This window comes from Stigmatopora argus, chromosome 4 (assembly GCF_051989625.1).
Source record: "Stigmatopora argus isolate UIUO_Sarg chromosome 4, RoL_Sarg_1.0, whole genome shotgun sequence".
In the NCBI taxonomy this organism is placed as follows: domain Eukaryota; kingdom Metazoa; phylum Chordata; class Actinopteri; order Syngnathiformes; family Syngnathidae; genus Stigmatopora; species Stigmatopora argus.
This window is the reverse complement of record NC_135390.1, coordinates 22,709,888-22,723,402: the sequence shown is the minus strand read 5'-3', so window position 1 is coordinate 22,723,402 and position 13,515 is coordinate 22,709,888. Positions and strand designations below refer to the sequence as shown.

At 40.4% G+C, this 13,515-nt stretch overlaps 1 protein-coding gene across 2 annotated transcripts in view; it reads left to right on the top strand.

The window, feature by feature from the left end:
- Positions 1-13,370, top strand: part of col6a4a (collagen, type VI, alpha 4a) — a 47,687-nt gene extending 34,317 nt beyond the window's left edge. For both annotated transcript variants that reach the window (XM_077597650.1, XM_077597651.1), the window contains 17 exons: positions 1-12; positions 96-158; positions 223-285; positions 1,805-1,855; positions 2,859-2,894; positions 2,992-3,054; positions 3,139-3,201; positions 3,734-3,769; positions 3,933-3,969; positions 4,050-4,061; positions 4,544-5,037; positions 5,141-5,231; positions 10,958-11,593; positions 12,488-12,575; positions 12,633-12,721; positions 12,829-12,867; positions 12,944-13,370. The exon at positions 1-12 is cut by the window's left edge and continues 51 nt beyond it. In XM_077597650.1, the coding sequence (XP_077453776.1) occupies positions 1-12; positions 96-158; positions 223-285; positions 1,805-1,855; positions 2,859-2,894; positions 2,992-3,054; positions 3,139-3,201; positions 3,734-3,769; positions 3,933-3,969; positions 4,050-4,061; positions 4,544-5,037; positions 5,141-5,231; positions 10,958-11,593; positions 12,488-12,575; positions 12,633-12,721; positions 12,829-12,867; positions 12,944-13,122 (2,052 nt within the window). In that variant the 3' untranslated portion in view covers positions 13,123-13,370. The remainder of the gene's footprint in view (positions 13-95; positions 159-222; positions 286-1,804; positions 1,856-2,858; positions 2,895-2,991; positions 3,055-3,138; positions 3,202-3,733; positions 3,770-3,932; positions 3,970-4,049; positions 4,062-4,543; positions 5,038-5,140; positions 5,232-10,957; positions 11,594-12,487; positions 12,576-12,632; positions 12,722-12,828; positions 12,868-12,943) is intronic.
- The last annotated feature ends 145 nt before the right edge of the window (positions 13,371-13,515 follow it).

Sequence of the window (13,515 nt, the reverse complement as noted above, 5' to 3'; positions counted from 1 at the left end):
CCGGGCCCCCAGGTAAGCCCGCCCTGCGGCCATTCGGCGTCCCCGGCCGCCGTTCCAAATGAGGCGCTCACGCAACATTTTCCCGCTCCCCGCAGGGGGGGCCGGGATCCCCTGGCGGGGTGGGTTCCACGGGACGTCGCGGAGGTCACGGCCAGAAGGTGAGAATGCCGGTCGCTGGCACGCCGTCGCCGCGGTGACGACTAACGTGCTTTGTCGTGGAAGGGACAACCGGGAGATCTGGGCGTGCAAGGCACGAAGGGGACGACGGGCCCCCGGGGGACGCCGGTGAGTTTTTCATCTGTTTCCTAACTCCGCCTTTTGATTGGCCCCTCCCTCCCAGTCCAAATGATTTTTTCCCCTCATTTAAACTGGGAAAAACTCTATATGGTGTTACACCCTGCATTTAATCTTAAAACACGGAGAAATAATCACAACAGTGATGCGTTGTTGTTTCTTCCATCCAACTTTACTGTAATCAATTAACACAAAAACCCATAACATACAATTACACCCATATATATATATATATATATATATATATATATATATATATATATATATATATATATTATCAACACAGAACCCAAAACATAATGTACAATTACACTCGTTCAATACACAGTCATAACTTGTGTTATCTTTTCTTTTTACAACTTCTCAATTATTCAACAGGGCAAACAATGCAATATCAATAACATAACATCCTTTCAATGACCGTCATAGACAATGTACAGGATAATGGTGGCCGAAGGTAGCGTGCTAAATGCTATTCCATGTGCGTGACCCGAGACTCGCACATTCACGCCCGATATTCCAAAGTAAATAAACATGATATCTTTTCTCACACGCTAAACAATGTACGTATATTGCAAACCACCAACTTAAACGTCCTCTACAACAAACTAGCATACCTTAAAACACAGGGAGAAATAATCACAACAGTGATACGTTGTTGTTTCTTCAATCCAACTTGACTGTAATGACTACAAATCTCCCATGCCTGAAGCTATGTGCTAAGACATCAATAATCGAATACCGATATTCTTTAACATGCCACACACTTGCCATACGGATCAAGTGATCAACAATCGAACACCGATACACACATCCAATCCAAACTCGTTGTACATTCTCAACATGCAATCGTTAATAAATCAAACACTCTAGCACAGGGGTCGGGAACCTTTTTGATGGAAAGAGCCATAAACAATTCCTATTTTTTTTTCAATGTTAATCCTTGAGAGCCATGTTCCGAATTTAAAAGTCAACATACATGAAAATGTGTTCCTTTTTTAGTCACTTCACCGCTTTTAAAGTACAAAAAGTCTCTGAATTCTTTTGACAACATTGTTACTTTGTTGCTAATCAATGAGTATCAATGAGAAAATCCATGCAAAAAAAGTGTAATGAAAAAAAAAAATGATTATAAGGCACTGGGGTAGTGTCAATGCCATAATAGCACCGTAACGCTCCTATTCCTGCGCTTTCTCACCGGCAGTTCCCATAGTTGACCTCAGTGGTTAGTGGAGAGCCATATGCACCCATCCAAAGAGCCATATGTGGCTCCCGAGCCATAGGTTCCCTACCCCTGCTCTAGCATGTCACAATCGCTCATTTAAATTTGGCATACTCGAATGTAAAGTCATTGGTACTCGTCGTCCGGCCTTGACGCTGCCAGACGTCCAATCTATTTGAAGTGGGAGGGATGACAAGGAATGAATAAACAGATTAGAAGGCTCCAAATTGGCGAGCGCAGCTGTCTTTTTTGTGTACTCTCACTGTAAACCGTCCATACCTCCCCCAGGGTCAGGACGGCAGGGACGGATACGGCCCACCCGGACCCAAAGGGATCAAGGTGAGTGCAAAATGACACACACTTTGCGCTAGCTAGAACATGAGTTAGCAATACAGACGCTCCCCTACTTACGAACGAGTTAGGTTCCGAGCGATTGTTCATAAGTTGAATTTGTTTGTAAGTTGATTCAGTGCTATATTTTGAATGTATGTTTAAGGCCTATATAAGTATATTGAAGGTTTATATAAGTGCATTTGTATGTTTAAGGCTTGTATAAGTAACCAACATTGGTTTGTACTGAAAAAAAACAAATTTAATAACATGGAGAGAATATGTACAGTACTGTATAGAGAGAGAGAGAGATTTATGTATTAGAAAGTGGCCGAAAGAAGCGATCTAACGACGATTGCAGTTTTCTTCTTTTTTTCATCATAAATGATGCGGTAGCACTGTATGGCATCATTCAATTGATTTGCAAACTTTGTGCAAGGTTCAATATTTGGGTCCCGCTGCTCCATCTTTCTGTTTATAAATGGTACTGACGGTCGAACGATTCAATGCCCGTGAAACGCTCACCACTTTCTGACGCGCATCAAGCTTCGTTATTATTGCCACTCGTTTCAAATGAAATGGCTTGCCTCTTCCTTGCAACTCCCTCAATAGAAGCCTTTCGCTTTTTACCAACCATATTCAATAATGGATGCACGAGATATTTAATGATACAAATGAAAAAGGTTCTTTGCGCACTGGAGATACGTTCACGCACTTCCGCATTGCAACGAAGTGGGCAGAGGAAGGTAGATGCTGGGTGAGCTGAGCCCTCACAGCGCCAGGCGTCGTCGGTATTAGCGGCGGAAAGAAGCACTACTCGGAAAAAAATACAAAATTGGACTTACGAACATTTTTCGACTTAAACGCAATTTGCAGACATGTTCGTATGTACCGTTGTTCGTAAGTTGAATGTTCGTAAGTAGGGGAGCGTCTGTATGTTCTTACCATTGGACATCTATGCTTGTCGATGGCACTGAACGAGTTCCTACGCCGTTGTGTGTGTTTTTTTTAGGGAGATTCAGGCTTCCCCGGTTATCCCGGGATGGCGGTGGGTGTGCTTTCTTTCGTTTTGGCCCAAGGGAAGTCCCGCCTCTTAAACAAAATGGTGACCACGGCGGCGGCCACGCCCACTTTTCTGATCCCAGGGCGACAGCGGCGGCCAGGGTTCCATAGGGATGGCGGGACGCAAAGGCAACCGAGGTCGCGGGGTGAGCGTACGCCCCAAAAAGGCCGATCTTCCCGGTCATCCTTCTTCTTCACCGTGATTGTATCTGCCGGTGCGCCCCCTGCAGGGTAACTCGGGGAACACTGGAGACTCGGGTCAGCGCGGAGAACCCGGTTACGAGGGACACAAGGTGAGTGGGCTTGACAGCTCCGATATTCAGATATTCACTTATTTATTTCAGGGAACAGTAAATATGAAACTTCTACGATAACATGCTAACCCTTTTCATTATAAAAAAAATAATAAACATTCTCTTTTTTCCTATCATAGTTTTTTTGCCCAATAAAATGGGGAAACAGTCAATATCTGTTAATTTTTCATTTTCAAAGTTCATTTCAAAAAGGTCAAAAGTTGTTTACCATTGAAAAGGAAAAATCTTTCATTATATCATATATTCGTTTAAAAATAAATATTTTTTAAAAGAAAGCATTATTTTTTTTATTTTTAACCATAGTCTTTTTTATTTTGCACTAAAAACAAAAATCAACCATTATACCATTTTGAGTTAAACACAATGAAAAAAAATCAATATATTTTTTTAAATCACAAAAATATTTTTTAAAATTACCAAAATATTTTTGTAAAATTACAAAAATATTTTTGTTATGAAACATTCAAAGTATGAAAGTGACTGAAATGTGTTTTGTCACTTTCCTGGGCAGGGCCTGCGAGGGCCTCCCGGAACTAAAAGCATGACGGTAAGTACTTTTTCATTTTATGATTTGATTTGATTTGATTTGATGAACTACTTGATGGCGAGCGACGTCCAATTCATTGAAAGCGGGAGAACCGGTTTTGAAAGAAAATCCTCCATTTCTAATCATCCTAATCCTAATGGACAGCGCTTTGTTTGTCCCACAGGAGTGCGAGCTGGTCACGTTCCTCCGAGACCACTGCGGTGAGTCGGCCGGTCACGCCCACCGTGCTGTCGTCCAATCGCAAGCCGAGCTCATTTCACCCATGTTTGCTCTCTTTCAGCGTGCTCCATTGGTACGTATACGCGTCACCTCCCGCCCGTTGCGTTGTCCTCGTCCATATCCTTCATCAAACTAGGTGTCTTAAGGCCCAGGTAGTGTAAGTGACTGGTGGCCATCTTACGACAGACACTCTTAATTGACTCAATTCTTATAGATGACATAACCCTTAAGATTTAAATGTCATTTTGATTCATCGTGGTAACAATTTTAGTATTGGTCCATATATAAAGCGCACTGTATTATTAGGCGCCCTGTCTATTTTGGAGAAAATTGAAGACTTTTATGTGCGCCTTATAGTCGTGAAAATACGGTAATCTGATTCAAAACAATTGCATAAACTAACCGAAAACACCATTAAGGTAAAAAAAAACAACTGCTCGTATTAGTTTTAATTTTACCCGCATTTCCGCCGTCCGTTCCCATTGGCTAAAAAGGCACATAAGTTACTATATCTATGACGCGGAGTCATGGCGGTGGGCGTGGCTATTCCTTCAGATTTGGGTTCCTGCCCCGCCCTCCCCACCGAACTGGTGGTGGCGCTGGACATGTCGCAGGACGTGACGGCGGCGGCTTTCGAGCGTCAGCGGTCGGCGCTCCTGCGCCTGCTGGACGACCTGCACGTGGCCGAGAGCAACTGCCCCACGGGCGCCCGCGTCTCGCTGCTGGCGTACAGCGGCCACGCCAAGCATCTGCTGCGCTTCCACGAGTCCCGGCGCCGCTCGCAGCTGCTGGCGGCCGTGCGCGACCTGGCGCTGGAGCGCAACGACAACCGCCGCCACCTGGGCGGCGCCATGCGCTTCGTGGCGCGCCACCTCTTCAAGCGGGTGCGCTCGGGCGCCACCATGCGCAAGGCCGCCATCTTCTTCTCCGCCGGGCCCACCGAGGACGTGGACGACGTGCTGGCGGCCGTCATGGAGTTCCGCGGGCTGGACGTCGTGCCCGCCGTGGTCTCGCTGAGGAACGCCCCCGCCATCAGCCGCGCCATGGAGGTAAGTCCCGCCCGGCCCCGCCCGGCCCCGCCCGGCCCCGCCCAGCCGTGGCGCCACGTTGGCTGGTCCGCCCACGCCCACTCCAACGACTCTTTGCTTTTAGCTGGACGAGAGCGGCAAGTCGGTCTTCACCGTGCTGGGGAGGGACGTGGCCGCCGACTTGAGGAAGGTGAAGAACTGCGTCATCTGTTACGGTGAGTCGCCGCGCCAGATTTGCCCGACTTTTGGTCCACTGTCTCAAGATGGCTGCCGAGAGGGGTTATTTACATCTAGCGCTCTATTTGGCGGATGTACGTAAGCCACGCACTGAAAAGTGAGAAAAGTCAAATATGGCAGTGAGAGCTTGCGTGCGTGTATAGTATAGAAGTGGATGTCAAACCGCTTGTCGGCCATTTTGAGTCAGCACCATTTTATTTGTCCATGAATCCTAAGGCTTTTTCTTTCTTTAAAAAATGACTTGGGTATACTAAGGCTTTTTTAATCTTTAAAAAAAATATAATAAGGCTTTTTTTTCTTCAAAAAACGACATAGTATAGTAAGGCTTTTTTCTTAAAAACCGACATAGTATAGTAAGGCTTTTTTTCTCAAAAAAACGACATGGTATAGTAAGGCTTTTTTTCTTAAAAAACAACATGGTATAGTAAGGCTTTTTTCTTAAAAACCGACATACTATAGTAAGGCTTTTTGTTAAAAAAAACGACATAGTATAGTAAGGCTTTTTTCTCAAAAAAACGACATAGTATAGTAAGGCTTTTTTTCTTTAAAAAACGATATAGTATAGTAAGGCTTTTTTGTTAAAAAAAATGACATATTATAGTAAGGCTTTTTTGTTAAAAAAAACGACATAGTATAGTAAGGCTTTTTGTTAAAAAAAACGACATAGTATAGTAAGGCTTTTTTTCTTTAAAAAACGACATAGTATAGTAAGGCTTTTTTGTTAAAAAAAATGACATACTATAGTAAGGCTTTTTTGTTAAAAAAACGACATAGTATAGTAAGGCTTTTTTTCTTTAAAAAACGACATAGTATAGTAAAGCTTTTTTGTTAAAAAAAATGACATATTATAGTAAGGCTTTTTTGTTAAAAAAAACGACATAGTATAGTAAGGCTTTTTTCTTAAAAACCGACATACTATAGTAAGGCTTTTTGTTAAAAAAAACGACATAGTATAGTAAGGCTTTTTTCTCAAAAAAACGACATAGTATAGTAAGGCTTTTTTCTTTAAAAAACGACATAGTATAGTAAGGCTTTTTTGTTAAAAAAAAATGACATATTATAGTAAGGCTTTTTTGTTAAAAAAACGACATAGTATAGTAAGGCTTTTTGTTAAAAAAAACGACATAGTATAGTAAGGCTTTTTTCTTAAAAACCGACATACTATAGTAAGACTTTTTGTTAAAAAAAACGACATAGTATAGTAAGGCTTTTTTCTCAAAAAAACGACATAGTATAGTAAGGCTTTTTTCTTAAAAACCGACATACTATAGTAAGACTTTTTGTTAAAAAAAACGACATAGTATAGTAAGGCTTTTTTCTCAAAAAAACGACATAGTATAGTAAGGCTTTTTTCTTAAAAACCGACATACTATAGTAAGACTTTTTGTTAAAAAAAACGACATAGTATAGTATGGCTTTTTTCTCAAAAAAACCACATAGTATAGTATGGCTTTTTTCTCAAAAAAACGACATAGTATAGTAAGGCTTTTTTTCTTTAAAAAATGACATAGTATAGTAAGGCTTTTTTCTCAAAAAAACGACATAGTATAGTAAGGCTTTTTTTCTTTAAAAAACGACATAGTATAGTAAGGCTTTTTTGTTAAAAAAAATGACATATTATAGTAAGGCTTTTTTGTTAAAAAAACGACATAGTATAGTAAGGCTTTTTGTTAAAAAAAAACGACATAGTATAGTAAGGCTTTTTTCTTAAAAACCGACATACTATAGTAAGGCTTTTTGTTAAAAAAAATGACATAGTATAGTAAGGCCTTTTTCTCAAAAAAACGACATAGTATAGTAAGGCTTTTTTTCTTTAAAAAAACGACATAGTATAGTAAGGCTTTTTTGTTAAAAAAATGACATATTATAGTAAGGCTTTTTTGTTAAAAAAAACGACATAGTATAGTAAGGCTTTTTTCTTAAAAACCGACATACTATAGTAAGGCTTTTTGTTAAAAAAAACGACATAGTATAGTAAGGCTTTTTTCTCAAAAAAACGACATAGTATAGTAAGGCTTTTTTCTCAAAAAAACGACATAGTATAGTAAGGCTTTTTTTCTTTAAAAAACGACATAGTATAGCAAGGCTTTTTTGTTAAAAAAAATGACATATTATAGTAAGGCTTTTTTGTTAAAAAAATGACATAGTATAGTAAGGCTTTTTGTTAAAAAAAACGACATAGTATAGTAAGGCTTTTTTCTTAAAAACCGACATACTATAGTAAGACTTTTTGTTAAAAAAAACGACATAGTATAGTAAGGCTTTTTTCTCAAAAAAACGACATAGTATAGTAAGGCTTTTTTCTTAAAAACCGACATACTATAGTAAGGCTTTTTGTTAAAAAAAACGACATAGTATAGTATGGCTTTTTTCTCAAAAAAACGACATAGTATAGTAAGGCTTTTTTTCTTTAAAAAACGACATAGTATAGTAAGGCTTTTTTGTTAAAAAAAATGACATATTATAGTAAGGCTTTTTTGTTAAAAAAACGACATAGTATAGTAAGGCTTTTTGTTAAAAAAAAACGACATAGTATAGTAAGGCTTTTTTCTTAAAAACCGACATACTATAGTAAGGCTTTTTGTTAAAAAAAACGACATAGTATAGTAAGGCTTTTTTCTCAAAAAAACGACATAGTATAGTAAGGCTTTTTTTCTTTAAAAAACGACATAGTATAGTAAGGCTTTTTTGTTAAAAAAATGACATTATAGTAAGGCTTTTTTGTTAAAAAAACGACATAGTATAGTAAGGCTTTGTTAAAAAAAACGACATAGTATAGTAAGGCTTTTTTCTTAAAAACCGACATACTATAGTAAGGCTTTTTGTTAAAAAAACGACATAGTATAGTAAGGCTTTTTTCTCAAAAAAACGACATAGTATAGTAAGGCTTTTTTTCTTAAAAAACGATATTGTATAGTAAGGCTTTTTTATGAAAAAAACGACATAGTATAGTAAGCCTTTTTCATTAAAAAACGACATAGTATAGTAAGGCTTTTTTGTTTAAAAAACGACATAGTAGAGTAAGGCTTTTTCTTAAAAAACGACATAGTATAGTAGGCTTTTTTATTAAAAAAACGACATAGTATAGTAAGGCTTTTTTTCTTAAAAAAAGACATGGTATAGTAAGGCTTTTTTTGTTTAAAAAACGACATAGTAGAGTAAGGCTTTTTTCTCAAAAAAACGACATAGTATAGTAAGGCTTTTTTCTTAAAAACCGACATACTATAGTAAGACTTTTTGTTAAAAAAAACGACATAGTATAGTATGGCTTTTTTCTCAAAAAAACGACATAGTATAGTATGGCTTTTTTCTCAAAAAAACGACATAGTATAGTAAGGCTTTTTTTCTTTAAAAAATGACATAGTATAGTAAGGCTTTTTTGTTAAAAAAAATGACATATTATAGTAAGGCGTTTTTGTTAAAAAACGACATAGTATAGTAAGGCTTTTTTCTTAAAAATCGACATACTATAGTAAGGCTTTTTGTTAAAAAAAATGACATATTATAGTAAGGCTTTTTTGTTAAAAAAACGACATAGTATAGTAAGGCTTTTTGTTAAAAAAAACGACATAGTATAGTAAGGCTTTTTTCTTAAAAACCGACATACTATAGTAAGGCTTTTTGTTAAAAAAAACGACATAGTATAGTAAGGCCTTTTTCTCAAAAAAACGACATAGTATAGTAAGGCTTTTTTTCTTTAAAAAAACGACATAGTATAGTAAGGCTTTTTTGTTAAAAAAAATGACATATTATAGTAAGGCTTTTTTGTTAAAAAAAACGACATAGTATAGTAAGGCTTTTTTCTTAAAAACCGACATACTATAGTAAGGCTTTTTGTTAAAAAAAACGACATAGTATAGTAAGGCTTTTTTCTCAAAAAAACGACATAGTATAGTAAGGCTTTTTTTCTTTAAAAAACGACATAGTATAGCAAGGCTTTTTTGTTAAAAAAAATGACATATTATAGTAAGGCTTTTTTGTTAAAAAAACGACATAGTATAGTAAGGCTTTTTGTTAAAAAAAACGACATAGTATAGTAAGGCTTTTTTCTTAAAAACCGACATACTATAGTAAGACTTTTTGTTAAAAAAAACGACATAGTATAGTAAGGCTTTTTTCTCAAAAAAACGACATAGTATAGTAAGGCTTTTTTCTTAAAAACCGACATACTATAGTAAGGCTTTTTGTTAAAAAAAACGACATAGTATAGTATGGCTTTTTTCTCAAAAAAACGACATAGTATAGTAAGGCTTTTTTTCTTTAAAAAACGACATAGTATAGTAAGGCTTTTTTGTTAAAAAAAATGACATATTATAGTAAGGCTTTTTTGTTAAAAAAACGACATAGTATAGTAAGGCTTTTTGTTAAAAAAAACCGACATAGTATAGTAAGGCTTTTTTCTTAAAAACCGACATACTATAGTAAGGCTTTTTGTTAAAAAAAACGACATAGTATAGTAAGGCTTTTTTCTCAAAAAAACGACATAGTATAGTAAGGCTTTTTTTCTTTAAAAAACGACATAGTATAGTAAGGCTTTTTTTTCCTTAAAAACGACATGGTATACAGTAAGGCTTTTTTTTCCTTAAAAACGACATGGTATACAGTAAGGCTTTTTTTCTTCAAAAAACTACATAGTATATTAAGGCTTTTTTTCTTTAAAAAACGACATGGTATAGCAAGGCTTTTTTTCTTCAAAAAACGACATAGTATATTAAGGCTTTTTTTCTTTAAAAAACGACATGGTATAGTAAGGCTTTTTTCTTAAAAAAACGACAGTATAGTAAGCCTTTTTAATTAAAAAAATGACATAGTATAGTAAGGCTTTTTTTTTAAAACGACAGAGTATAGTAAGGCTTTTTTCTTAAAAAACGACATAGTATAGTAAGGCTTTTTTATTAAAAAATGACATAGTATAGTAAGCCTTTTTCATTAAAAAAACGACATAGTATAGTAAGGCTTTTTTGTTTAAAAAAAACGACATAGTATAGTAAAGCTTTTTTCTTTAAAAACGACATAGTATAGTAAGGCTTTTTTCAAAAAAAAAAGACCGTATAGTAAGGCTTTTTTTCCCCTTAAAAACGACATGGTATACAGTAAGGCTTTTTTTCTTCAAAAAACGACATAGTATATTAAGGCTTTTTTTCTTTAAAAAACGACATGGTATAGTAAGGCTTTTTTCTTAAAAAAACGACATAGTATAGTAAGGCTTTTTTTCTCTCAAAAAAACGACATAGTGTAGTAAGGCTTTTTTTCTTTAAAAAAACGACATAGTATAGTAAGGCTTTTTTGTTAAAACAAATGACATATGATAGTAAGGCTTTTTTGGTTAAAAAATGACATAGTATAGTGAGGCTTTTTTCTTTAAAAAAGACATAGTATAGTAAGGCTTTTTTTTCTTAAAAAAACGACATAGTATAGTAAGCCTTTTTTCCCTTAAAAAAACAACATAGTATAGTAAGCCTTTTTTCCGTAAAAAACGACATAGTATAGTAAGGCTTTTTTTCTTTAAAAAACGACATAGTATAGTAAGGCTTTTTAAATTAAAAAACGACCATGTATAGTAAGGCTTATTTTATTTAAAAAAAAAAATAGACCATGGTTAGTAAAGCTTTTTTGATTTAATAAAATGACCACGTATAGTCAGACCTTTAATACTAAGACTTTTTAAATGATTTATATCATTCTAATCCTTTTCCATTGACAGACCCGTGCCGCCGCGCCCCGGAGTGCGCCTTCATCCAGGAGGCTCCGGCGCCCCAGCGAGCGGACGCCGACCTGGTCATGCTGCTGGACGGCTCCCGGCAGATGCAAGCCGACGACTTCGCCGGCGCCCGCGAGCTCCTGGCCTCGGTGTCCCGCCGGCTGGCCGTCAGCCCCCTGCCGGGCCGCGCCGACACGCTTCCCCGCGTGGCGGCCGTCCAGCAGGGCCGCCTGGAGTTCGGCCTGAGCATCTTCGGCGACGCCCGGCGGGCGGCCGAGCACTTGGTGCGAGGCGTGCGGCAGGAGGGCGGCCCCTCCGGGCTGGCCCCCGCCTTGGGACTGGCCATGCGGGAGCTGGGCGCCGCCCCCCACGCCCGGCGCAGGAAGGCGCTGCTGGCCGTGCTTGGCACCCGCGCCTCCGCCGAGGACGCGGCCCGGTTGCGGGCCGCCGTCCTGCGGGCCAAGTGCGCCGGGCTGGCCATCTTCGTGGTGACGGTGGGCGACGGCTACGACCGGGCGCAGGTTGAGGACTTGGCCGGCGAGCCCCTCCAGCAGCACCTGCTGCACTTGGAACGGCTGGGGCACCGGGAGCGAGAATACGCCCGCCGCTTCTTCGGGGTCTTCCTGGCCGCGCTGGACAGTAAGTGAAAAGGCACCTTTTGCCGTCTTTTGACTCCGTCAAATTGGTACACGGTCGATTGGTCGCCGGTCTTTTGGTCGCCCGGAAGGTTATTGATAATTACCATTGAAATGGTTGCTCAAATTCCCTAAATACAAACTGCAAATGACTATTTAGTCTACTTATTGGCCTAGTAATTATTAGGCTAAAGAAAAGGTCAACATTTCCCGGACTTTGATTGTTTTTTGTTGGAGAACCTGGTTAAGACCATGACGGACGTCGCTTCTTAAAGGGACAGCGCATGTACAAACTCTTCTACATTCACACGTCAGCTCAGTGAAACTGCTCATGGCCATTGTTGGCTTTTATTCATGCGTAGACCGTCTTGTTTTACCTTGGTTTGGTCGCCGCTCTTTTGGTCGCCCCGACCGCGACAACGGGCGACCAAAAGACCGACGACAAAACAAGGTAAAACAAGACGGTCTAGGTGGCCATGACATGAGAGGCTGTTTATCATTGTAGCGCACTGTCTTTTTCGTGTGCGGTTGATTGGTCGCCGGTCTTTTGGTCGCCCCGACCACGACAACGGGCGACCAAAAGACCGGCGACCAATCAACCACACACGAAAAAGACAGTGCGCTACAATGATAAACAGCCTCTCATGTCATGGCCACCTAGACCGTCTTGTTTTACCTTGTTTTGTGGTCGGTCTTTTGGTCGCCCGTTGTCGCGGTCGGGGCGACCAGAAGACCGCACACGGTCAAATTGGACGTGAAACGGCATCACCGAATGGATCGACTGTCCGTCAAGGACGCCATGGAGGTCAAAATGGTTGTCAAAGTCCTTTAGCTCATACAATGGAGTTGTCCCACGCGGACCGAGACCCCGACCTAACATTTTTTTGCGTTTTGGCAGAGGGCGTCAACACGTACCCATCGCCGTCCATGAGCCAGACTTGCCGCGAGCAAGCGGACCAAAGCGGAGGGCAAATCCTCACTGATCTGTAAGTCGGCTCGCCGTCGCCATCCCGTGACCTTTGACATTCACGGACGGCCAACAGTCAGCAGTTCGCGGATGAGCTTGAGTTCGCCGACGCGCCGCAGGAGCAGTCGGGACAGACGCACGTGGTCCCCGCCTTCGTCTCGCCAGGTTGGAAACCACCGTGCCGTCCGCGACGACCGTAGCGATATTAGCATCGAAACGTTGTCGTCTTGATTGGGCGGCGCTAAGATTTTTTTGTCTTTGTGTCATCAAAGACGCATCGGACGACAACGACGACGACGACGACTCAACAGGTAAAAGCCTTGGCTGGCCCGGCCCGCCCCCTCGCCTCGATTGGTGACGGCCGTGGGTTTGAACCCCCCCCGGCAGACCCCTGCCTGGCGGAGGCGGACGAGGGCGACTGCCAGGACTACGTCCCCATGTGGTTCTTCGACGGGCGGCAACGGAGCTGTCAACTCTTCTGGTACGGCGGTTGCGGCGGGAACGCCAACCGCTTCGCCAGCGAGGACAACTGCCGCGCCGCCTGCCTGGCGGGGGCGGCGGCCTGAGGGACCACGGGATCCGCCCCTTTTTTTTATTTAGCCCCACAAGTGACATTGGTTCAGTTTTTCCCAGCCATGCTAAAATGTCCATCCCGCCGATCCAGACGTAAAACGGCGCCTCCCCATTCGTCGTTTGGACAGCAATCGACGCCAGCCAACCCGTTGAAAAGGGATCGGGACCGGCGAGTGCGTTTTGTTACCGGCGCCAGGCAAATGTACTTTGAACTTACTTGAAATATACAATCAAATAACCAGTGTCTTTTGAGTTCATTAGTACAAAAATATGCATTTACTCCATAGGAGTGAAATACAGGGTATTCCCAAATGTTTGACCTCAAATTGTAGGCCAATGATTTGGACCATTTTCATTGGGATGACCTCAAATGTTCGCAGTTTGTG